This window comes from Pollicipes pollicipes, unplaced genomic scaffold (assembly GCF_011947565.3).
Source record: "Pollicipes pollicipes isolate AB1234 unplaced genomic scaffold, Ppol_2.1 Scaffold_6138;HRSCAF=7277_pilon_pilon_pilon, whole genome shotgun sequence".
NCBI lineage: Eukaryota > Metazoa > Arthropoda > Thecostraca > Pollicipedomorpha > Pollicipedidae > Pollicipes > Pollicipes pollicipes.
This window is the reverse complement of record NW_023596818.1, coordinates 30,636,292-30,661,634: the sequence shown is the minus strand read 5'-3', so window position 1 is coordinate 30,661,634 and position 25,343 is coordinate 30,636,292. Positions and strand designations below refer to the sequence as shown.

The 25,343-nt window shown below is 60.5% G+C and overlaps 1 protein-coding gene and 2 long non-coding RNA genes across 4 annotated transcripts in view; all 3 read left to right on the top strand.

The window, feature by feature from the left end:
• The window catches only part of LOC119105562 (CCR4-NOT transcription complex subunit 1-like), a 30,688-nt gene extending 17,709 nt beyond the window's left edge, over positions 1–12,979 (top strand). The window contains 21 exon segments of the mRNA XM_037229023.1: positions 391–720; positions 975–1,079; positions 1,426–1,617; positions 2,992–3,135; positions 3,571–3,783; positions 4,095–4,340; positions 4,694–4,842; positions 5,270–5,432; positions 5,840–5,931; positions 6,160–6,418; positions 6,555–6,794; positions 7,519–7,665; positions 8,998–9,132; positions 9,691–9,894; positions 10,453–10,608; positions 11,424–11,519; positions 11,521–11,648; positions 11,790–11,815; positions 12,146–12,278; positions 12,543–12,726; positions 12,959–12,979. Coding sequence (XP_037084918.1) covers positions 391–720; positions 975–1,079; positions 1,426–1,617; positions 2,992–3,135; positions 3,571–3,783; positions 4,095–4,340; positions 4,694–4,842; positions 5,270–5,432; positions 5,840–5,931; positions 6,160–6,418; positions 6,555–6,794; positions 7,519–7,665; positions 8,998–9,132; positions 9,691–9,894; positions 10,453–10,608; positions 11,424–11,519; positions 11,521–11,648; positions 11,790–11,815; positions 12,146–12,278; positions 12,543–12,726; positions 12,959–12,979 — 3,363 coding nt within the window.
• Positions 12,980–14,316: 1,337 nt separating this feature from the next.
• Positions 14,317–15,840, top strand: LOC119106467 (uncharacterized). Of its 2 annotated transcripts, none has more exons than XR_005095147.1 (3): positions 14,317–14,527; positions 15,091–15,201; positions 15,709–15,840. It is a non-coding gene; the product is annotated as an uncharacterized LOC119106467 (long non-coding RNA). The 2 variants fall into 2 exon arrangements; XR_005095146.1 differs by having other exon boundaries at positions 15,706–15,840.
• A 797-nt stretch (positions 15,841–16,637) lies between these two features.
• On the top strand, positions 16,638–17,338 carry LOC119106240 (uncharacterized). The gene is made up of 3 exons (XR_005095110.1): positions 16,638–16,672; positions 16,907–16,980; positions 17,304–17,338. It is a non-coding gene; the product is annotated as an uncharacterized LOC119106240 (long non-coding RNA).
• The last annotated feature ends 8,005 nt before the right edge of the window (positions 17,339–25,343 follow it).

Here is a 25,343-nt window from a genome sequence, read left to right as displayed (position 1 = left end):
GCCCTGGGTGTCATCTTGCAGTCCTGCGTAATGCCTTGGGCATCCATCTTGCAGTCCCGCATAATGCCTTGGACATCCATCTTGCAGTCCTGTGTAACGCCTTGGGTATCTGTGTGACGTGTATTTCGTAGAAGTGTGCCCACTGAAAATGACGTTGATGATTTCGGTCTGGAGCCTTGTATTGTTACAGCCTAACTGCAGCCAGACCTATTCCCGTGCATTTGATCTTTGTTGTGTGTCTGACGTTATGATCCGAGATGCGACACGCGTGCCATTGTGTATGAGAGCAGCTTCCCGTCTCGTTTCGCTGCCGCTCACAACCGGCAGCGGTGAGCCGGCCGGAGCCGCTGTAGCACCGGCGCCGCGCTCACCGACCGTCCTCGGCGGCAGGAGCTGACGCCCAGCCAGTGCCTCAACGACCCGCTGCGACAGCAGCGGCTGCCCGTGCAGCTGAAGCGGCCCAGCCTGACGGCGCCGCCAGCCCTGCCGCCGCCGCCGCCTCCGCCACCGCCGCCGCCTCCTCCGCCACCTCCGCCGCCGCCTCCGCCGCCGCCGGCCACGTCCGCGCCGCTGGCGCCGCCGGCCGGCGAGGCCGAGGAGGCGGCGGCGGCGGCGGTGACCGAGGTGGTGCTGCCGGCGACGGCGCCCCGCTTCTCGTTCGGGGACATCAACACCAGCAGCATCGCAGGCCTCGCTCCACACATCACCATCAACGTCACGGTGCGGACGACAGCCACCGCCTGCCGCCGCAGTGGTGCCGCAGTTTATACGGAGGAGTTGATGTTCTTCCCGTTTATTTGTCATGCGTGGGCTCTGCTGGAGAAACGATCATTTTGTAGAGGTGTACGTAATAAGCTGTAGGTGGGAGCTTCTCGTCACTGGTAACAGTGCGCTGTTCTAAGGGTGGTGTTCGTTCCTCTGGCGAGGAGAGCTGGCGCCTCGCTCAGCCCTGACCGCGGCTCCCGTCCGGGCAGCTGCCGCTGTTCCAGTCGAATCCGCAGCTGAAGCAGATCGTGAGGCCGGCCGTGGAGCGCACCGTCCAAGACTGGCTGCCGCGCGCCGTCGAACGTAACTGCAAGGTGAGCCGGCGGCACCGGGCGTGGGGGCCTCCTGTTGCAACGTCGGCTGGAGTGGTCAGGACTGTCGGGAACTGCCGCGCTCCTGCTGCTAGTCTCAGTGTGTGCTGCTGCGTGTCTGTGTGTACTGACTAGGACTGGTGTGAGCCGGCTGCTGCTGAGAGAACTGCTGCAACGTGAGGTATCTAGCCGTCACCAACGACGCGGCGGCGGGCTCCGTCGGCTTCTTTGCGTCGCACGTCGTCCTCAGGAGCTGGCCCGGTGCTTACCCCCCGCCGGCCGTGTCGACGGCGTGCCGGTCCCCCGCCGGCCGTGTGCAGCCCCCGACGCCCTCTCCCCTCTCCACCAGCTGGCGGTGAACACGGTGGAGCAGGTGGTGAAGAAGGACTTGGCGCTGGACCCGGACGAGCTGAAGATGCGCGCGGCCGCTCACCAGATGGTGCTCAGTCTGACGGCCGGACTGACCCTCATCAACTGCCGCGACCACCTCGCCGTCTCCATAGCCACCAACGTCAAGGCCGCCCTGCTCGGCACGGTCCGGGTGAGTGGCCGCCCCGGGCAACGTCCGGCGGTGGCGCCGAGCTCGTGCAGGCGATGCAGTGTCACGCCGGCCCGCGGTCCACCCGCCGGTCGAGCCAGGCGGTTCGTGTGGGTAGCATGCTGTCGCTGTGCTATCGAGTTGGGTTGGGGCTCCCCCAGTATGATCGTGAAATGAATGGGCGTCCGTATTTCACTACAAAAGATCCCATTTAGGTCATTGCGTCTGCCAGCCCGCGATTTCTTCCTGTTGCCGTATCTGGGCCCGGCCGTCAGTCGTGGTCGGACCTCTCTCTTAGCCGCCCGTTGGAGCCTGGGGGAGGCGTGGTCGGACCTCTCTCTTAGCCGCCCGTTGGAGCCTGGGGGAGGCGTGGTCGGACCTCCCTCCCAACCGCCCGTTGGAGCCTGGGGAGGCGTGGTCGGACCTCCCTCCCAGCCGCCCGCTGGAGCCCGGGGGAGGCGTGGTCGGACCTCCCTCCCAGCCGCCCGCTGGAGCCCGGGGGAGACGTGGTCGGCATCCCCTCACTCCCAGCCGCCCCGCTGTAGCCCTGGGGGGTAGCGTGGTCGGACCTCCCTCCCAGCCGCCCGCTGGAGCCCGGGGGTTAGCGTGGTCGGAACTCCTCCCAGCCGCCCAGCCGAGGCCCCCGGGGGAGGCGTGGCGGACCTCCCTCCCAGCCCGCCCGCCGGAGCCCGGGGAGGCGTGGCGGACCTTCCCTCCCAGCCGCCCGCCGGAAAGCCCGGGATGCGTGGTCGGACCTCCCTCCCAGCCGGCCCGCTGGAGCCCGGGGGAGGCGTGGTCGGACCTCCCCTCCCAGCCCCCCTGGGGACCCGGGGGAGGCTTGGTCACCTTCCCTCCCAGCCGCCCGTGGGGCCCGGGGGGTAGCGTGGTCGGACCTCCCTCCCGGCGCCCCGCTGGAGCCCGTGGGAGGCGTGGTCCGGACCTCCCTCCCGGACGCCCGCTGGAGGCACGGGGGAGGCGTGGTCGGAACCCTCCCTCCACCGTCCCGCTGTAAGCCGGGGAGGCGTGGTCGGACCTCCCTCCCAGCCGCCCGCTGGAGCCCGGGGGAGGCGTGGTCGGACCTCCCTCCCAGCCGCCCGCTGGAGCCCGGGGGAGACGTGGTCGGAGTGAATGCTGATCGTGTTTGGGGCCGGCGACGTTGTGACGAGTGCGATGCTGGCGTACCGCGTCCACGGCAGGAGTTTGCCGGCCACGAGCCTGTCGCTGTCATCGCGCCAGCTGCAGGTGGGTGACGCCGGTACAGGGCTGCGGCCAAGGTACGGTGGTTGCGCCGGGGCGCGGTCGCCACAGCGGCCGTGCCCCGGCGACGGCCAGTCCGACTGCGGCCGACGAATGACGGGCGTGGCCGTTCGCCGTCAGACGGCCACCACGCCGCAGCAGCAGGAGTTCATGGAGCAGACGGCCGGCCGGGTGGCGGCCGACAACGTGGAGCTGGCCTGCTGCTTCATCCAGAAGACGGCCGTCGAGAAGGCCATCCTGGAGGTGGACAAGCGGCTCATGGCGGTCAGTAACGCGCCCGGCGACGGCGACGGACGCGGCTGTCCGCGCACCGTGTCGTTCCGGTAACAGCTCTCCACTGTCGTGAGACCCTCTACGCATGCTTACCGAGGGCCCACCTTGTGCCGGTTCTTCCGCCTGTGTTTAAGCTGCGCGGGTGTATGCGTATGCGGCGTATGTATGGGCGGGTATGTATGTGTATGCGGCGTATGTATGGGCGGGTGTATGTGTATGCGACATACATCGCGTGGTAAAGATCGTGGCACGGCCGCCTTTGATCTAGGCTGGACCCGCCTCCAGGTTTGGCGTTAGTGCAGCGATCTGTCGAAGCAATTGTAACCAAACCAGCGCTTCAGGGCCGGCAATGGTCCTGCCCTATGCTAGCGAACGGGCCGTCCGGCCGGCGCCGAGCTCACTGACCGTCGTCTGTGCGCGCCGCAGGAGTACGACCTGCGCAAGAGGGCGCGCGAGGAAGGACGCCGCTACGTCGACCCACATATGGCCGTTTACCACGAGTCGCACATGCCCGAGCCGCTGCGCCTGGCGGCGCTCACCGCCCGCCAGGCGGCCGTGTTCGAGGAGTTCGCGCGCTCCGTGCCCGGCTTCGCCGCCACGCCGGAGGTGGCGCCGCCCGCCTCCAGCGGTGTGGCACTGGTGAGCGGCTGACTCAGGGTGGGCGGCCTGTGTCCCCCACCTGCAAGGAGGACGCTCGGTGTCTATATGCGCTGTGGTATCGTAAATTGGGCAATTGACGCATTACGGATTTACTGCTGTCCACTCTCGTGTGAGCTACTGTTGTTGCATGGACGAAACTAGCGATAACTGAGCTGATGACGTTTGAGAAGAGTAGCGAGGAAGCCTACTTTGGCCCATTGGTCGCCACGGGACGCCAGGCGCGACCCCGGACACACCCGCGCCGACCGAGCGCGCGCCTCGCTGACCGTCGCTCTGCGCGCGCCTGGCAGGGTCCACCACCGCTGCGCGCCTCTCAGCCGCCGCCGCCGCCGCCGCTGCCGCTGCCGTCCGCCGCCAGCGACGAGCTACCGGCCCTGCTGGAGAAGCTGTCGCTGGAGCTGCAGGCGGCCGTGCACAGCCTGCACCCGGCGGCGGCGGCCGCGCCCCAGGCGCAGGCGCTCGCCCGCCTTGCCAAGGACGTTTCGCTGAGCGCGGCGGCACGTGACCCCAACGCCCACGTCCACCTCGTCAAGATGGTGCGTACTGCGCCGGCGGCCTGTCATATGAGGAGCCGTCCGTGGCCCGGTCAGGCGGGAGGGACTGAGCCGCGGTGCTGCTGCGATCTGATTTTTCTCGTTTTGCCCGTACATTCCGCCCCTATTTGATGCGATACAAGCTCACATGTGTGCGTTGCTCGGCTACAAACCGGCCACACCCAGAACCGGTCGGGGACTGCAGTGGCGGCCTCTGCGGTCACGCGGAGGCCGGTGGGGGGAGGGGTAGGGGCTGCAGTGGCGGCCTGTGCGGCACCTGAGGCCGATGGGGGGCTGCAGCGGCGGCCTCTGGCTGCCCGAGGTCGGCGGCTGACTGTGCGCCTCGCCGTCCGCAGGCGGTGGACGGCCTGCTGGAGTACATGTCGCAGCTGCCGGCTGACCCGGACCTGGCCGTGCGCTGTCGCGACGGCCACCTGATGGTGCTGCGAGCGCTGCAGGATCCGCGCGCGCACGGACCGCATTGGGTTCAGAAGCACGTCACTAGGTGAGACGGCGGCGGCTGCTGTGGCCGGCGGCGGCAGTGGCGGGGGCGGGGCGCCGGACGGTGACGATACGGGCAGGTGTTGATGTTTGGGGAGCTGGAAATGACGGTGACGCGTCGGTGGGGTCGGCGCTGGGTTCGATTGAATGGTCGTTGCGGGTGCAGGACTGGTGAGTGGAGCTGATTGACATCAGCCATGTGATGGCGATAGCTTTGTAATAGGGATGCGTCCCCCGGCCGTGCTTGGACGGCCGCGGTCTAATGACCGGGTCCTGGTAGGCGGGCTTTCAGTGACGGCACCGGCGTCCCCGCCTGCCGACCGATCCCATCAGGGCGGTGCCGGCTCCTCCGTGACTGTTGTGACGTCCCCTCCCGTCCGATCGCTGGCCGGCGAGGGTCAGTCTCTGACGCCGCGGCGGCCCGCCGGCAGCCTGGTGATAGAGTGTCGGGAGGACCAGCGGCTGAACCTGGAGGCGGTGGACGCGCTCATCCGCGCCCGGCTCGTCTCCACGCAGCAGCTCGATGCCCACCTGGCGCACGCCATGGAGGCCGGCAATTACAGCCTGATGGGCCTCAGTCTTCAGCTGCTTCAGGTGGGCCGGGCTTGGGCTTGGCGAGCTGAAGATGGCGCTGTGAGGTCGGTGTGGATGGCGGTGCGGGCGTGGTCAGAGGACCTCACTGGTCTCGTGTGTTCTAGTCGATTAGCACGTAATGTATAAGCCGTCTGGCGTCTGCCCGTTCCTACTGTCCTATGCCTGTCTCATATATGTACTATGTACATATATATATATATATATATATATATATATATATATATATATATATATATATATATATATATGTATCATGTACAGTCTCATTACCACCTCTGCTAGTGTGGACTGTAGCCTCTCTTGTGGGCTGCAGTGACAAGAGCTGGCTGCAGATCAGGTGTGGCGGCACACTACAGAACCTCATCTGTCCCTTCTTATCGGTTGTCAACCCTCATACCGCCATGCAGGCGTTCCTGGTGGACGACCGCAGCAACGCAGTCACGGAGAACGACTTCATGAACACGCTGGACGCGCTGGCGAAGCTGGCCCAGCAGCCCGGGTGAGTGCGGCGTCCCGGGCGGACCGGGCCCTCCGGACAGCCGGTCCGGCCGCGCTGGACACCGGTCCAGACCAGACAGATGCAGACGGCCTCGGTCCCGGGCGGACCCGCCTCATTGTCGCTCCATGACGTGGCGCGCAGGACGGAGACGACCTCTGTAAGCTGTGGGCGCTGCCGCCGCCGCCGCCGCCGCCGCCGCCGCCTGACGTGGTCTCCTCCGGCCGGCAGCTGTCCGGAGAACATCCCGCTGTTGCTGGAGCAGGTGCGGGCCGGCGGCGCGGGCCGCGAGCCGCCGTTCCCGGCCGACCGCAGCCCGAGCGGCCCCACCGCCCACATCCACAAGGGCATCTCGCAGGCGCGCGAGTTCGACGACCCGCCCGACATGCAGCAGAAGACCGAGTACCTGCTGAGGGAGTGGGTGCAGCTGTACCACATGCCCAGCTCCGGCCGCGACTCCACCAAGGCGTTCACCATCATCGTGCACCAGGTGAGCGGACGCCGGCTGCAGACGTGGCGCGCCGCTCCGTGACCTCGCCGCCTGAGGAGCGCCGCATCGCCCAGTCGCCGTGAACGGCCCACGCGGCCCGCCACACGGCTGACGCGCGGTCGTCGCTCGGTTTCAGATGAACGTGCAGGGCATCTTGAAGACTGACGACCTGATCACGCGCTTCTTCCGGCTGTCGACCCAGATGTGTGTGGACCTGAGCTACCGTGCGCTGACGGACTCTGCGGTGGGCTCGCCGGCCATGGTGCGCTCCAAGTGCTTCCGCACGCTGGACGCGTTCGTGCGCCTGATCGCGCTGCTGGTCAAGCACAGCGGCGAGTCGCCGCACGCCGTCTCAAAGATCAACCTGCTCAACAAGGTGCGCTGGCGGCGAAAGCGGGCGGCCCAGGAGGTGTCGGCACGTGGGCGGTGACGGTGGCGATGACGATGACGATGATGGTGACGATGACGATTACGATGGGTGTGTGGTGTGTGGTGTGGTGTGGTGTGGTGAGGTGTGGTGTGGTGTGGTGTGGTGTGGTGTGGTGTGGTGTGATGTGATGTGATGTGATGTGATTGATGTAATTATTGTGTGGTGTGGTGTGGTGTGGTGGGGTGTGTGTGTGTATGTGTATGTGTATGTGTAGTGTATGTGTGTGTGTGTGTGGGTGTGGGTGGGGTGGGTGTGTGGGTGTGTGTGGGTGCGTGCGTGCGTGCGTGCGTGCGTGCGTGCGTGCGTGCGTGTGCGGGTGTGGTGTGGCGTGGCGTGTGGTTATGGTATAGTGTGGCGTGGCATGATGTGGTGTGGTGTAGTTATGGTATGGTGTGGCATGGCATGATTTGGTGTGGTGTGGTGTGGTGTGGTCTGGGTCCGTGACAGGGCCTGTCGTCTGAGCGGGAGCATGCGGCTGCGTGAGCTGCGGATGCAGCTTGACCGTGACGGTGGACCCACGGCCCCGCTGGTCTGACCAGCCGGAGCGGACCGTGACCGACGCAGTCCGTTGAGGCCCGGCCCGGCCGAGCGTCACTCGAGCGTGACCCTGCGCTCACCTGTGCCGGCGCTGGTGCCGGCGGCCAGCTAACGGCGCCCCCGCCCTCGGCAGGTGCTGGGCATCGTGACGGGCGTGCTGCTGCAGGACCACGAGGTGCGCAAAACGGAATTCCAGCAGCTGCCCTACCACCGCATCTTCATCATGCTGCTGCTTGAGTTGAACGCGCCAGAGACAGTCCTGGAGGCTATCAACTTCCAGGTCGGAGGCCGCCGCTAGGTGTCAAGCGTCTCTCTCTCCCTCTCTCTCTCTCTCTCTCTCTCTCTCTCTCTCTCTCTCTCTCTCTCTCTCTCTCTCTCTCTCTCTCTCTCTCTCTCTCTCTCTCTCTCTCTCTCTCTCTCTCTCTCTCTCTCTCTCTCTCTCTCTCTCTCTCTCTCTCTCCGTCTCTCGTCTCCGTCTCCGTCTCCGTCTCCGTCTCCGTCTCCGTCTCCGTCTCCGTCTCCGTCTCCGTCTCCGTCTCCGTCTCCGTCTCCGTCTCCGTCTCCGTCTCCGTCTCCGTCTCCGTCTCCGTCTCCGTCTCCGTCTCCGTCTCCGTCTCCGTCTCCGTCTCCGTCTCCGTCTCCGTCTCCGTCTCCGTCTCCGTCTCCGTCTCCGTCTCCGTCTCCGTCTCCGTCTCCGTCTCCGTCTCCGTCTCCGTCTCCGTCTCCGTCTCCGTCTCCGTCTCCGTCTCCGTCTCCGTCTCCGTCTCCGTCTCCGTCTCCGTCTCCGTCTCCGTCTCCGTCTCCGTCTCCGTCTCCGTCTCCGTCTCCGTCTCCGTCTCCGTCTCCGTCTCCGTTACCTTAGTCCTGTGGACAATCTGAACATATGGTGCACGAATTTCTTGTCAATATGGTGTATAGATTACTTGTCTTAACCGTTCTGCGTGAACTATGAAATTTCAGTCGTTACTTACAGAGAACTTAAAGTGAGGGAGAAAACCATTCAAATGACAAAAAACAACGGCATCATGCGTGGTAGAAGTTACGGCGCTGATAGTGATAATGTCCAACCTGGAATGGCTTGTAACGAATGTGACAAGTGGATGGGGCCTGGAATAGGCCATGTCAGATATCTGCAGCCGCAACAAGTCATTTGACTCCCCGTGTCCACTGTGCGCTATGCAACAGTTGACAAGTGTGACGAGGCGGTGCGAGAATCACCTCACGACAAACCGACCGGTCACCATACCCATCTTACCGTCATACGTCACCAACACACATACGCACGCACGCACGCATACACGCACGCATACACACACGCACGCACGCATGCATGCACGCATGCATGCATATACGCACGCACGCACGCACGCACGCACGCACGCACGCACGCACGCACGCACGCACGCACGCACGCACGCACGCACACACACACACACACACACACACACACACACACACACACACACACACACACACCACACACACACACACACACGCACACACACACACACACACACACACACGTGCGCGCGCGCGCGCGCGACACCGTGGCCTCGGCCGCTGCCGCCGGTGCAGCTGCCGATGCTGACGCCTGCCGTCGCCGCCGCCGCAGGTGCTGACGGCCTTCTGTAACGTGCTGCATATCCTGCGGCCGGAGAAGGCGCCCGGCTTTGCGTACGCCTGGCTCGACATCGTCTCTCACCGCGTGTTCATCGGCCGCATGCTGGCAGTCACGCCCCAGCACAAGGTGACTGGGGCAGTCACTCTGCAGCATAAGGTGACCGGAGGCGCGCGCGCTGGCGGCGCGGCGGCGCGGGCGACACGCATGCACGCGCGCGCGCTCGCTCGCTCGCTCGCTCGCTCGCTCGCTGGCGTTGGGTTCGGTTGCAGCGTCCCGCGCTGGTACCCGGCCGACACGGTGGCGGTTGGTGGCTGGCCTTGCTCGTGAAGTCGTAGTTTTTCAAGGTTCAGTTCGATGGACGGTAGATGAGAGTCTTAAGAAAATGTGCGGTTGAATGGTCAACGAGCTGGAAAGATTGGATCCTAATTTTCTGTGGCACGTTTGTTTTTTCTTGCGTTTTTTTCCGACATTTATGTCAACGTAACGCGTAGTGAAATACTTAAATGGAATCAAGCGTCACATTTCTTTTTCACCTTTTCAGTGGCGTCCAGATTCGTAGTTACGTATTGTACCCTTTTGTCCGTGTTGCAACATGCATTTAAGAGCATGAAGGGCTGCCAGCACACAGGTGGCCTTGTGTGATGGAGTTTGCCAGCCTGCTCACCGGCGTCGCCTCATCGGCAGGGCTGGGGCCCGTACGCGCAGCTGCTGATCGACCTCTTCAACTTCCTGTCGCCGTTCCTGCGCAACGCTGAGCTGGCCAAGCCCGTCACCATCCTGTACAAGGGCTGCCTGCGCGTGCTGCTGGTGCTGCTGCACGACTTCCCAGAATTCCTGTGCGACTACCACTACAACTTCTGCGACGTCATCCCGCCAAACTGCATCCAGGTCAGGTCCGGCGGACCGGGCGTGGGGCCCAGTGAACGCAGGTCAGGTCCAGCGGACCGGACGTGGGACCCCGGGCACGTGGTCTGCGAGGTTGGTAATTGAGAGGCCATGGGTTTGTATGTGGGTAACGAGTGCGCTCATGGAAATTCCGAATTATGCTGGGCTAGTGCGACTTGAAACCTGTGGATGGTGTCACCTGTGTGACGGTGCAAAGTTTCCGGATTCAGCTCATGAAGTAATCGTGGGTTCTGTGTGCTTACTATGACCTTTCGGAGCGTGAAATGCTTCAAAAGGTATTGTGCCCAGCGCTCATTTAGGGGAGGAACTAACAGCACCGAATAGCATCGGCATTCTCCGCCCGCCCCCTCGCTCCAGCCCCCCCCCCCCCGCTCCCCGACACCGAAAATTGCTGTCGTCGCCACGATTGTGAGTAGCTGGCTGGGACATTTGGCGTGGCATGGGATGAAATTCCCGCCGTGGTGTGCTGGCTCGCGCTGAGCCCACGTCTTCACCCGAGTCCCCGCATGAGGTGCTGACTGGCGTCGGCCGCTGCCGCAGATGCGCAACCTGGTGCTGTCGGCCTTCCCACGGAACATGCCGCCGCCGGACCCGTTCACCAGCAAGCTGCAGGTGGACATGATCCCCGAGATCCGCGAGGCGCCCATGATCCAGACCAACTTCGCCTCGCTCATCCAGCCGCCCAGCTTCAAAAATGTGAGCGACGACCGGCTGCCGCTCGGCTGCCGGGTTCGCCCGAGGGCCGCTTCTGGCGAGAGGAAGTTTAAAGTGACTGAGTTGTCGTTAAGTTCTGTTAAATGGCGGCAGGTTGTCTATTTGAATAGGATAGTTTTTGGCGACTATTTGTGCTTTAAATTCTCTAGATTCTTCTAAGTTACTGAACTAGATGCTAGCACTCATTGAAGTCTGTTTCAAAGGACTTTCAGTTCAATCAACGCACGAGTAAAAGTGCACAATGGCCAGTTTTTTATACATCATTGCGGGCACCCGGTGCCTCGACGCTGGCTGTATACGGGCGCGACTTTGACTCATGCCCCCGAACTTTGTCCAACAGGTAGTTTCGCTAGTAACATTCTATTTCTATCTAACGAAGGAACGTGGGTACGCTATTGCCACCGGCACCTCGTCAACCGCATACTGTCAATGCCAGTTTTGCATGACTTGGTCATTAATATTGAGATAATGACTTAACTTCTCATCCATATCCAGTCAGTCGCTAGGGCAGGACGTTGACTACGCATGCCGCCGCTCGCGCCACCCTTGTCCGGCGCGCCCTCCGGGTCTGCGGCCGTGAGCGCGCCGGGGCTGCGGCCGTGAGCTCGCCGCCGTCCTGGCCTGCGGCCGTGAGCCCGCTGGGTCTGCAGCCGTGAGCTCGCTGGGCCTGCGGCCGTGAGCTCGCCGCCGTCCTGGCCTGCGGCCGTGAGCCGCTGGGCCTGCGGCCGTGAGCTCGCCGCCGTCCGGGCCTGCGGCCGTGAGCTCGCCCAGCTAACCGACTCCCGTCGGCGGCGCAGGAGCTGGACACGTACCTGAAGGCGCGCACGCCGGGTGACGTCGTCACGGACCTGCGCTCGACGCTGCAGACTGGCGCCCAGCCCGGCAGCCGGTACAAACGTGCAGCTGATCAACGCGCTGGTGCTGTACGTGGGCACGCAGGCGATCGCCGCCATCCAGAGCAAGGGGCTGCAGCCGAGCAAGCAAACAATCGCGCACAGCTCGCACATGGATATCTTCCAGAACCGGCTGTCGACCTGGATATGAGGGTAGGTTCAGGGCCGGCGCAGGGGTGAACCTTGAAGGGTGTCGGGGTCTCGCCGAGGACGTGGACGTCGAGGTGGCGTCATGCAGAGCGCGGGTGCTGGAGGAGCGGGTTGTCGCGGTCTCGCCGAGGACGTGAACGTCGATGGTGGTGTCATGCAGAGCGGGGTGCTGGAGGAGCGGGTGTCGGGGTCTCGCCGAGGGACGTGGACGTCGAGGTGGTGTCATGCAGAGCGGGGGTGCTGGAGGAGCGGGTGTCGGGGTCTCGCCGAGGACGTGGAACGTCGAAGTGGTGTCATGCAGAGCTGGGTGCTGGAGCAGAGGAGATGATGCCAATGAAGGGTTTTGACAGCCATGTGGAAAACCTACCAACATACCTGGGACTTGAATCTGTTGAGGTGTTCGCGACGTTGAGCGTGGCGTTTTGTTGAACGTCGAGTTTCGTAACGTTGAGCATGGTCGGATTGTGCGCCCGCAGGCCGGTACCTGTTCTTGAACGCCATTGCCAACCAACTGCGGTACCCGAACAGTCACACCAACTACTTCCTCAACCTGCTGCTGTATTTGTTCGCGGAGGCGAACACGGCGGCCATCCAGGAACAGATCACCAGGTACGTGGCGAGCAGGCTGCAGCCATCGTTTGAATTCGTCACTACCGCACTACCGCTCTTCCGACGCAATGCAATGTGCAGCGGCTGGGTTTGGGCGCAGTGACAAAGTGATGAATGATAAGCGTAATGGGGTGCAGTGGATGGCCGTGTTCGGTTCCCTCCTGCTGATCTAGTGGCTGCCTTCAGTGGCACTCTTCGGGCTGTGGGCGTGGCGAGCAGGCCGGGCGACGTAACCCGACCCCCCTCCCCCCCCCCGTGCGGCAGGGTTCTGCTCGAGCGGCTGATCGTCAACCGGCCGCACCCGTGGGGCCTGCTCATCACCTTCATCGAACTCATCAAGAACCCAGCGTTCAAGTTCTGGAAGCACGAGTTCGTGCACTGCGCGCCCGAGATCGAAAAGCTGTTTGACAGCGTGGCTCGCTCGTGCGTAGCGCTGGGTCAGAAGGGGGCGGCGGCGGCGGCGCTGCGGCCGCCGCCCCCTCAGCCGACCGGCGCCGGGCCCGAGTAGTGCCGCGCCGCGCCGCGGGGGTGGCAGCACCGGCCAGCGGCTCAAAGACAGACGGGTGACGCGCAGGTCGGGTCGACGGCGCCCGTACCAGAGACGCCGGTAGTGCGTGGGTGAGGGAGGGGGGCAGGGGGTCGCGACCGGCACTCGCCGGCGCGTGCTGGCATTCTGCCAGTCGCACACTGCAGAGCTGTGAACCTCAAATCGGCTGTTTTGTCTGCGAGGCTGCATGGTTGTGTGAGGTTGGCAGAGACGGGGCACTGCGATCACCTAATCAGTTTTATGTGGTTTTGAGACGTATATATGCCAGGCTGCCTGCCGGACATGTTTCCCTTACTTTGAGTGGTCATGCGAGTCCCACTGTAGTTTTGTATATCTGCAAATAAACACAGCAAGGTTGGTGTTTGACGCCTGTGACGGTAGAATGGTTACACCTCTGGTGGAGGTGGCACTTGGGAACAAACAAGCAGGAGTGGTGCTATTAAAGGCAGTTATTGTGTGACGTGACAGGATGATACTCCAACTGTCAGTTGCACATTGAGCTTAGTTGCACCGAGTTCACCGTGGATCAAGGGATGGCGATGTTGCACACAGATACGCATGTTGGCGGTTCTGGGGGAGAAACATGAGCAGCATTATAAGTAAAGTTCAGTTGTATGGCTGGTGATCAGCACCTACTCGTGCTATTTTGTCTGCAGATAAACAGATAGGAAGGCGGGAGTTGCTACATGGCATATCTGTGAATCCTATCTGCATATCCTAAACGCAGATCTACTCATCAGCTCATGTGCAAGACGTTCTCACACTGCACCCCTAGCGCCAGCCGCGCTCAGATCATGTATGCTGATCGTCAAAATAACGCTTAATGTGTCGCGAATGGGCACACATTTCTGAGTCAAAAGGTTAGGTGGGCTTTCGCGAGAGCGATACAAGGGACCAATAATGTTGGACTGCCTCAATATGACCTGGATTAGGGACACTGATGGGGTGACAGGTCCCGAAACAGCCAGCCCCTCAACCAATGCGGGGTGCTTAGATGGACTCCAACCACAAGCGCAGCAAGGAAGGGGGGGGAACTTCAGGCCCGCATTTTTAATTTTTCACCGTAGTTGACTGCTGACAAAATGCGAAAATAAGTGTTACATATTGCAAGCGAGTCTCTCAATCCTTATCTTGTCTGTATCACTAGATCCCGCTGCTATTTGAGGGCCTCAATTAGCTACCATTCCTCTCCCTTCAAAAAATAAACTTTTACCAAAATCAAATAGGCGCGCTTTACCAATTTAACGTGAAGGTGAAAAGTTCTACAATTGTGTATTAAATTGTGCCCTCCTTCTCTAATAAGTAGAGGTGCAAAATGCATCGTAAAATTCGAAATGTTTTGTCGGTGATGGCTCCGCTGACGTCATGTAATACAGACAGCTGACGGGTACAAGCAAGCTCTGCATCACGGCGCATCCATGCGTCAAATACGCAGATACGCCTTGATGCCTGCTATGGTTATGCGTGTTGATCTGCTGGGTGTCAACAAAGTCGCCAGCTATCAGTCAGTTGTGTCGGGTTCGTCAGTCGTGCTCATTTTATATTGCTTAGGCTGGTGTTGGACTCAGTTAATTAGTACTTACAAATCTTTACAGCTTTTTGAGGAACATCATATTTGCATTGGTACAATATTACGAAGTCCCCGTTGCACTCGAGGGACACGCGGGGAGCTGACATTTACTACCCGAGTCTGCAATTACAGGTAGACAGATGGGGCCTGATAGCTCCTTTACCTTGAACATGTGTGAGATGACTCCACTTTATGCTCCTTGCTGCATATTTTATCTTTGTTCATTTGTATTACATCACCTAGTTGATATGATGTCTTCTGTGGTTCACCTTGTACATGGTTGCATGTCTTGGACTGCATCCATGCTCCTCCAATAAGTGTGAAAAGCCTGAATAAGCATGACAAATGTCTTGATCTCAAGGCTATAATTGTTTTGTGTTTTAAGCAAAGTGGGCCACAGATTTACTTGAGACTTAATGTTCCACTGAAATCCCAGCTGCAGTGATAGATGCTAGTTTATATGATTTTTCAATGCAAATCTTTTTTATTATATATATTTTTTCTACAATGATGTGTTCTCTGACATGAAAGAGAGGTAAGGGTGATCTTTTTCTTTTCATATGGTGCTGCCAGCAACAAATTCAGAAATTTATAAATGATGCACATTGAATATAAAAGTCCTGCAGATTATGTACATCACACCCACATGTATGGCAACTGATCATGTTGTGAGAATATCTGTGACCTTATTTCAGAAATGGAAAATGGAGATGATCATCAGGAAGGAGACAAGCACAATGAGCAGTCCCCATTTGTTCCTGATTTAGGGTTGCCCAATGATGAAACTGTGAACCATGGTCAGGCAGGTATGGTTGTTCATTCAATTAATATACAGGCTATGTCATTGGCAGCAAATATGGCTGGTGCATGGCTCAACTTAATCCACCTGGTTATTGATTATGTGTTAAAAAAGAGCATTTCATATCATGCACACTCAAATGCCCTCATTCATTTTCGAAGCTGTTGTTCTTCATCACTTAAAGCTTATGGAAAACATGTTTTGGATAGAAGTTTGTGTACTCTATAGTGATTTAAACAGTAAAACTTGCCTTTAAAAACATATAGCATCTTCAGATGTGGATAACTTTGTTCTCTGCAGCTTGGGCCACTGTACAGGCTCTCAGTGAACTATATTGTCATAGATCCTGACTGCTGACTGTAATACTTCTGAAAATTTCTGTATTCCCTCTCACTCAGCAATGCTATGGGGCTTCTTCCCCTACTCGTTTTCACCAACATCAAAAACAAACAGCTTTCACCCAACTCACCACTGGCACCTGGTTCAACACACCACACCTTTCTCCACCCAGCAGGTGATGGTGGCGCAACCCCCAAGTCGGCCGGCGCCATCGGCGGCGGCGAGGCGCCGCTCTCGTTCCGCCGGTTCCTGGAGCCGGTCGGCGGCGGCGGCGGCGGCGGCCCGCCTGGCACGTGGGGCCAGGGCAGACCGGACGTGGCCGCCGGCCTGCCCGACTTCGTACAGGACCACCTGGCGTCGGCGGCGGCCTCGCTCGACGGCCGCGAGCGCCAGCGGCCCCCCCCGCGGCAGCCGCCCGCCGCCGCTACCGGCACGCGGCGCAAGGTGCGACCACAGACCCCAGGCGCGGCCAGGGGGCGGCTTTACGCCAGCACCGGTCCGAGCATGGGGTCAATGCTACAGAACAGTGTTGTTTGTTAAGGGCAAGCCGCTGGCAGACATGCGTGATTTTCCTGGTCGCTTGCCCACTCCCGCTCACTAGCCTTAGTTGGTGGGAGCACAAACCTTCCACTACCATAATGCAGAAGTCTGCCAGGTTGTAAGTAGGTGCAACACCATCTGTTCTTCAATGGCTTTAATGTGTTAATGCCTGCTATCAGTGGGTCGTTCGGTCGGGTGTATGCGACTGTTGCTGGCCGGTCGGCGCCCGACCTCTGACATGACCTGCCATCTCTGCAGGGGCAGCCGGCCGGCGCCCGACCCCTGGCATGACCTGCCACCTCTGCAGGTGCCAACCGGCTGGTGCCTGTCCCCTGACATGACCCGCCGCCGCAGCAAGTGCCGGCCGGCCAGCGCCCGACCCCTGACATGACCCGCCGCCTCCGCAGGTGCCGACATCGCTGTCGTGCGCGGCCGGCGCCGCCGCGCCGCCGCTCGGCGCTGCCCAGCCGCAGGGCCTGCCGGACTTCCTGTCGGACGGGCCGATGGGCACGCTGCACGGCGACGGCGAGACCAACGGCGCGCCGCCGCATGGGCCGTCGCGGCCGCACGAGCCGACCAGCCCGCAGCGGCTGCAGCGGGTCAGTCGGGGCGGTGTCGGCTAGCGGCCAGCACGGCGCCCTCTCGTGCCCCTGGCGATGTTTGTCTGTTCAGTGGTCGGGCAAGAGACGTGTTTATGTTTGAAATTTGCTTATCGCTGTTCGGCATGCTGGAATGTCTCCTGTGTACGAAGGGCGCTCGTGCCAGGTTTCGTCAGCTGCTGGACCAGCTGTGTTCAGCGAAGTAGCATGCCTGACAACGCGTTTGTGCCACAGCTGGAGCGGGAGAACGCTTGCCTGCGGAGAGACATCGACCGCCTGCAACAGCAGCTGCAGTATGAGAGAAGAAGGTTTGTCCGTGCATTAATGATCGGCAGACCAAACGTGTCTGATTTCTGTATTCCTTGTCGAACATTTGGCCTTGGAAGTTAAGGGTGATATCTATTGACCAGCGGCATCGTCCCGAGGGTCATAATGTCAACACCTGCATCCTGAACTATGTACCATGCTCGCCAAACACATTCCGTGCGTCGCTGACGGACTTGTCCGTCTGGAGCACCGGCGGCCTGCGTTCCAGCGTCCTCTGAGCGTTGCGGGCCCGTCGGCAGCACTATCGTCCGTTCGCGTCTCTCCTCTGACCCCTCCCCCCCCCCTCCCCCCGGCCGTCGGACAGGTCGAGCAGCCTGCAGCAGCAGCAGCAGCTACGGCCGGGTGTGACTACAGGCGCGTCGGCCGACGCCGGCCGCCTGCAGGAGGAGGTGCGCGCGCTGCGCCGCGAGAACGCCGCGCTGCGCCGCCACGGTGGCGCCACCGCCTCCTCCCGCCAGGTGGCAGGGCAGATTGTGGCCGCCGCCACCGGCGCCGAGCAGCTCATCAGGTACGGCTCAGCTGGGTGGCGAACTACGCGCGATGACCGGCGGCGGCTCAAAGTGGCGACGAATAGTGGCAGATGACCGATGATGGTCGGAGGCTGTCGAGGCCGCCGGAGGTTGTTGAAACTGTTGATAGTCTGGGACAAATAATTTGTGACTGGCGATGACTGGCAGGCAGCCAACAGTTAGCAGCAGGGGTTGTTGACAGATGGGGTGGGTTGAAAGCTTAAGACGGATGGTAGTTGAGGACCGCTATGGTGATGGTAGGGATGTATGAAGGAGAATGCAAAGATGTTCATGAATACCTGTGTACTTGGCTGGCCTGTGGTCAGTGGTCACACTGGTGTTGTCCTTAGCAATGAATTTGTACTTGGTAGAGACGTCCGGCATGGAGGCATTGTTCCCTTAGTCAAATATCAAGCATGTGATATCGTGCCATCCCACCCAGTTCCCAACCAGCAACGCCGCGCCCTGCACCGTAACTCCTACGAGCCTCTCACGATCAAGGTTTGCGTTTGGCATCATGCCTGCTGCAGCAGCGGTGGCCGCGCCCTCCGGGCGGGCGAGCCACGGCGATGCGTGGGGTGGGCGAGCTGGGCGGTGCGGCGGCGCCGCTGACGCGCCGGCCCTGGTCGGCAGTCAGCTGATGTCGGGCGTGCGGAGCCTGCGGACCATCGCGGCCACCATGGAGGCTGACACCGGCTCCGACCAGGAGGACGACGCGTCGGGGCCGGCCGGCGCCGCCGGCGGCTCCCCCTGCTGACCGGACGTCGCCCGCTGTGACCTCCGACCTCCGGAGAGGGGCGACGCACCCTGCTGACCTGGCGTGACCTCCGCACAGGCGGCCTACCCTGCTGACGTAGTGTGACCTGGTGTGACCTTCAGGCAGATGGCCTGCCCTGCTGCCCTGATGTGACCTCGTGTAACCTCTGGACAGAGGTGGCTGGCCCTGTTTACCTGATGTGTGCTCCGCGCAGAGACGATGTATGTTGCTGGCCTTTGACCTCGTTTCGCTGACCTGACATGACCTGATGCTTGAACCCCTGTACAGAGGCGAGCCACTATTCTGACCTGACATGACTTCACCCACTTGGCTGACACCACCTCAGGACAGTGCAGGAGGCAACGCCCCTGCGCTGGGATGGCCAAGAGCTGCCAGATCCCTGCTTAGTGCCGCAGCAGGGCGGTGTCCAATGAATAGACGCCCGCGTGCCGGCTCGGCCTGGAACGTGACCTTGAGTGAGGCAGGTGTGGCCGTCGAGGACAGCGCGGTGGGAACCTTGAACTGAGGCTGGTGTGGCCGTCGAGGATGGTTCGGTCACTGGCGGGTCTTGTCGGGGGGCCTGGACTTGCCATGGTGTGTCATTCAGGCTTGCTTGTCATATTGTCTAATGTATATTTTCACCAGCTGACTGTTTGGTTGGAGTCGCTGCCTGGTAGTGGTGCCTGGTAGTGCTGCCTGGTGCTGGTGCCTGGTAGTGCTGCCTGCTAGTGCTGCCTGGTGGTGCTGCCTGGTCATGCTGCCTGGTAATGCTGCCTGGCACTGCTGCCTGGTGGTGGTGCCTGGTAGTGCTGCCTGGCACTGCTGCTTGGTAGTGCTGCCTGGCAGTGCTGCCTGGTAATGCTGCCTAGCACTGCTGCCTGGTAATGCTGCCTGGTCATGCTGCCTGGTGGTGCCACCTGGTAGTGCTGCCTGGTTGTACTGCCTGATAGTGCTGCCTGGTACTGCTGCCTGGTGGTGCTGCCTGGTAGTGCTGTGTGGTAGTGCTGCATGGTAGTGCTGCCTGATAGTGCTGCCTGGTTGTGCTGCCTGGCACTGCTGCCTGGTCATGCTGCCAGGTAGTGCTGCTTGGTGGTGCTGCCTGGCACCGCTACCTGGTCATGCCGTGCATAGCATAATCAGTAGGTGCTGTTTGGTTCATTGTGTGACAGAAGTGCGACCCGGGTGCAGGTTTCGCCCTGTATGTATGGGGGGGGGGGGGGGGGGCCGTCGCTCAAAGCATCGAGAGATGTTCTGAGCCGTCAGAGGGGCGGGCGCGGCGCCACGATTGGATTGCATGGCGGCATCGCAGTTCAGGGCTTCCCAGTCACCGCTTGAGTTAGGCTCACGCAGCGCCACCCTCGCGCTGGTCGTCAGAGGGTCCGTTCGTGCGTTTGCTGACGGGCCGGCTGAGGACGGCGCCTGGCGCCTGTGCACGGCTGCTGATCCCCATGCGGAGGCGGCGGCCCCCAGCTGCTGAGCGCGAGCCGCTGCTGGTGGGGGCGCACGAGAGAAGTGCATGGACGCGGACACCCCCCCCCCCCCTACACACACACACACGCACGCACCCCGGTCGTGTACAGGGAGCGGCCTCGGTGCCGCTGCCGTCAGTCTCGCCCGTGCCGCCGCGCGGACCTGCGTTCCGTTGCCGTTGTCAGTCTTTCAGTGGCGAACACCGCGTCGCCGGCTAGCTGCGGCGGCGGCGGAGGGCCGATTTTACCGTTTCTGTCAGCGCGCCCAGAGCTGTGAACTAGTTAACCTTTTGTTTGGACCTCGTGACTGGATGGCCCGCCAGCTGCACGCGCTGGAGGAGCCGTATGCGCTGGGCCAGCGGTGAATATGATGGATGTGTTGTGGTAGAACGTGTGGGCGGGGAGGCGTGCGCCGGCGCGGTCCGATATTCTGAGGTCTCAGGTTGGTGTGCGTTACCGCGAGGCTCTTGAGAGCAACAGGGCAGCGATGTACAGCTCGACACGCTTGAGCGCGTGCTGTGCGCCGAGGCTGCCGGCCGTCACAGGGCCGGTCTTCTGGTGGCACTAGATGCGCAGCACCGCCGGTGGGCGGCATCCTGGCGCAGGTATGTTTAGTGCTATATATGCCGGTTGCCCGGGAGGCAATGTCGCCCCCTGTATTGATATATCGCATTTTATGCTTCTGTCTGAAATATATGTTTATAGTAGACACGTGCCGGTCTTTATGGACGTTTTGGCTTCGGAATTGGAATTTGGTGAGAGCAAGGAAGTACGTACGTCGACCTAGGATCATCTGCCACGTCCTCGCTTGTTTTCGGCATAGCTGACGTATATAATGGCGCGGGAGCGCAGCCAGGGTCTTGGCAAGAGATGCACAGGATTGACAAAGAGCCCCAGTTAATAAAGGAATCCTCAAAAATCGCCGGGTATGACCCGATAGCTATATAGATTTTTCCTGTGATGACATGCATAGCCCGTTTTCACCGAAAACTGGAATATAGGCCAGGCGCTACTGGGAGTTCACTTCTGCCTTAAATTTATGGTAACTGAACTAAAAAACCACGCGTTGACGGACCATTTGAGGTAATTCGCTGGCGCTCTTCATTTTACAATGGTCTAGAGGGCTATTTAAACCGATAGAACTCACAAACTTTGTCAAAATTTGTATCTGGGTTGTGCAGAAATAGCAATGATTCCGCGAATGTAGATTGAATATCAAAATCGGTCAACAACTTGTACTTACATGGCCAAGCCATATTTGTCCGGATGCCTTCAACATTCAGCCAAAATTGATCAGTGGAATTATGAATGTAACGTAGTTTTGAACATGCGCGTTCGCGTACCTTGGAAATGAAAAACTTCGACGCCAGGCGTTGCAGTCTCCATAGGCCACACAGCGTCGGCCACTCGGCTTACACTACGCCGTGGCCAACAGGTGCACGAAAATGGTGGCGCATCTGAAAGAAGCACCTTCGAACGCTTTTGGACACCAAATCGTACATTTAGAAGCATTCCGGACCATAGGCGGATCCGGGGAGGGGGGCACGGAGCCATGGCGCCCCAAAACTCTGAGAGTATGGTTTGGCCCCCCCCCCCAAAAAAAAACATTCCCAGAACTTCATAGAAGTTCCGTCTACTTACCTCAAAAGATGTACCTCAAAATAATAGCCTACATAATAGCAAATAAATGATAGCAAAATAATACCTGAAAATGAGGGCTACGAGCTTTGTAAACATGCACACTGCAGATAGTAGATTCAAAAGCATTTCGGTGCTTGGATGGTGTCCCTACTAGGTACTCGCGAGAAGCGCCATGCACTGGGCCTCGGATCCCACATCAGCCAGCTGGAGACAAACGGTTGCCCCCCCCCAAAAAAAAACAACTTCAGGCTAGATCCGCCCCTGTTACGGACATATATTTCACCTGCGCGGGTTTTAGGTTCGTGACAAGAGCGTTCGGTCTTTACAGCATGACAAAGTGGTACTGGGATGTGGTGGTGAAACTGGAAAAGAAAGGTAAAATTTGTATCGGTAGTGTTGCTAAATTAAGTTTGAAAGGCATGCAGAAACATGACTTCACTTATGGTCATTGTTGAGCATTCGGCGCTCACCCCCTGGCATTACATGCAGTGGCCAACGCCGTTCGGTTTTACGAAAACTGTGACCCAAGTCATCGCTTTCCTTGCTCTCCGAAATTACGGCCGTGTCATTGGGATTCCTGTGGTTTCTCAGACACGCAGTGGTTAACGCAGGCGCGTGAACTGCTACATTATCGGCGCCCGGCGCTCAGCTTCAAACATTTTGATGGTGTTTGTTTCATTAGTCGATTCTACAAAAATTAAACGTTCTCTGGGAAACACGGGATGGCCTTGAGCGTTTTGAATTCGTTTCGACCAACTCCATTGAGCACTAGAGACCCTTTCCAGTAAAGTTTTATTGCCAGTAAAGGGGTCCCTTGAGAACAGCACTACGGGACACATTGTTGCTCTCGGTCAAGAACTAAAGGGCCATTCTGTCCCACCGCGGTGCGTTTTCCGGCGTTCTTCTGGCGACACGGGGCGGCGTGCCCTGGCTGATCTGTAGGCCCCTTGAGGGATGCATCATATCACATTGGTCCGCTCCCTGATGCAGGAGGCCTTGTGACCCACGTAGTTGACCCCGGATCGACGCATGAACGTCATTAACACAACATCTTTGCAGGTGGTCAAATAACTGGCACATACACTCCACTTGGGCTTGACGGGGCCATGCTGGAACGGTGGGCCCACCGTTCGGTATTGGGGGCCCTGACTGGCACATGATTCTTCTATTACCTCAATGTGAGCACTCATGTATTCGACGATGAGAAGAATTCTCGGTCGGACTGCCTCACACGCAGCGGTGACCTGCCACACACGACGCCGACGGGGAGAGACCCACCCCACGCGACCGAGCAGCACCTCTTGTCCTCCTTCCAAGACTCATCCCCGCAACACGATCTGCGAGCGACTGGCCGGCGCCACCGTGACGCACCGCCCCGAGCCGTGATTGTTCCCCTCGCTCAGACATGGGCCATCGCCCTACTCGCTTTACATGCTGACACACGGTCCCGGGGCATGGTCCATCGCTACACCCACCCCTGATCTTCAAAGATCATACACTCACACCAACGTTTCATACTATCCACTCACTCGACACACCATAAAGTCGGCTCGATTGCCGACGCACACGCTGGCTGCGTTGCAGCGGCATCGTCGCAACTTCTTCCGCCGGCTGCTCAGGACAGGCCAGGATGCCCACCGGTTCCATCCCAGTCGCCGTCGGTGCGTGCTCCGCGTTGTCCGGATTGTCAGCGACTGCGCCAGAGGCCTCCTGGTGTGACGGGTCCGCGGCCAGGTATAGGGGTCCGTCGTCCTCCTTGTCACTGGCGTCACATCGCGATGCATCGCTGTACCGAGGCCGCAGATCCCGCACGTGCCACGGTACGCCATCCATCTTGGCCACTTGCGACGACACGATCCGCGTGACGACGCCCTGACGGATGTTGCCGTACATCGCGTACCACGGCGGCGCATCCAGACGAGGTCACCAACTCGGAACGTGGAGTTGCCGAGCCGTTGCCGCGCCTCGTCTGGCGCCGGTGGTGACCTCTGCGAGTCATCGGCCGCGTCACCCTGGCTGGGCTACACGCTATCTCGCATCTGGCACTGGTAAATGTCAGCGGCCGGTGCGTCCGCGGCAGAGTGGCCAGAACGCGGGGTGATGTTGTACAGGTGCACGGCCTCTGCAATGCAACGTAACGTCGTCGCGCAGCGATCACTTTTATCGTGCGATGACTGCGCTCCACGATGCCGTTGCCCCCTGGCTCGTGGACGGCCCGGAAGCGAAGAGCTGTGCCCCACTTTGACGCCAAAGCGGCCATCTGACGGCCACGAAAGACCGTGTTGTTGTCCGCCAGAATTTCTGCCGGCGCGCCGCGCTCGTGGAAGATCGCCTCTAGATGTTGGACGACTTCCGTTGCATCGGCACGGCGCAGCTGCCGCCACAGGCTGTACCGGGACGGGTCGCAGTCAATCAGGGACAGATGCGATCCACCCTGGTAGTGGGCCACGTCTATCACGAAACGTGTCCATGTGTCAGAGACGTGCAGCGAGCCATGCCGCCGCCGCGGTGGCGCTGGGTCGATGGATCGGCACACATCGCACCGACCCACAACCGATCGTACGGCGGCTCGCGACGCCTCCCGCGCTACGTCGCACCTCACGAAGTACAGTGTCAGGCGGATTCCTGGATGGCCGGCACTCTCGTGTGCAGCCATGATCCGCGCCTCGATGTCCATGCTATTGCTGCGCTTCGCCGCGTCAGCACCATCATGTACGGCGGCAGCTGCCGCCCTGGGGCCGATGCGCACGCTCTTGTCACGTCCCACGGCACCTGCACCCCCGGTGCGTGCCAGGATCCCAGCTGACACACCGTCGTCTACCTGAGTCCCGCGCAGCCATTCCTTTGGGACACGGGTCAGAGTATCCGCTAGGTTTTCATCCGACCGCACCAGAGCGACTGTCAGCGTTAGGCTCAGCTCATCCACCAACTGCCGGATGACGTCAGTGCGCCGTCGAATCAGCACTTCGCCACGCGCCTTGGTGCCGAGGCGCGCGCGGCCACTCAGCGCGTCGTCAATCCACCGATGGACCGTAGCGTAGTCAGTGCGGAGGTCGATGGTCTTCATCCCCCAGGCGATGGCCAGGTTGATCCCGCGCACCGCCGCATCCAGCTCCGCCATGTTGATGTGTGTTGACATCGCGGTTTCAGGACGCAGCCAGCAGGCATCCTCGACCACACCGTCGTCTGGGCTCCCGATAACCACACCTGCAGCAATGGCGCTGGCGTCCGTCCAAACGATGACCTTTTCACCTGTCAGGCGCCTCGGGCAGCGGGCCGGGTCGTTCGTCCTCAGTCTGTCTGCGGTCTGAGAGATCTGGGAGAGGAGTGCCACGTCCGTGGTGGCGTCACCACATCCGTGCGTGACGGCATTCACCCTGCGCTTCAACCAAGCGACAGCAGTGCAAAGCCATCTGCTGACGGGCAGATGAGCCACCGGCCGGCCGCACCATGCGAACACAGCGCGCCGCGTGACCTGCTCTGGTGGTGCAGCGACGCTATTGTCGCGCGACCAGTGCAGTTTCCTATCCACCAGCTGCACGCGCAGGCCGAGCAGGCGCGCGCCGTCCGCTACACGCTCCGGCGCTTTACAGGCCAGGCCGAAGCGAGCGAAGTGACGCACCACGCGGTCTGCGCTCACGATGTCCTCGTCGACCAGCAGGTCGCCCACGTATGGGAGCACGGCGTGCTGCATGTCGGCGTCCTCCGCCAGCACTGCACGAACGACAGCCTTCATGATGAGCGGGGCGACGTTGAGCCCAAAGCCCAGTCGTGTCAGGCAGTAGCGCTAGCGTTCCAGGCGCAGCTGCAGGTACGCCTTGCGCAGGTCCACCACAGTGACACGTGTCCCATGTCGCCGCCACTTTCGGAGCTGGTCGGCGCAGACGTCCGCGTCCGCCGTGTGGGCCGTCACGAAGCTGTTGAGCTCACGATAGTCCAGGACAGGTCTCACCTTATCCTGATTTGTC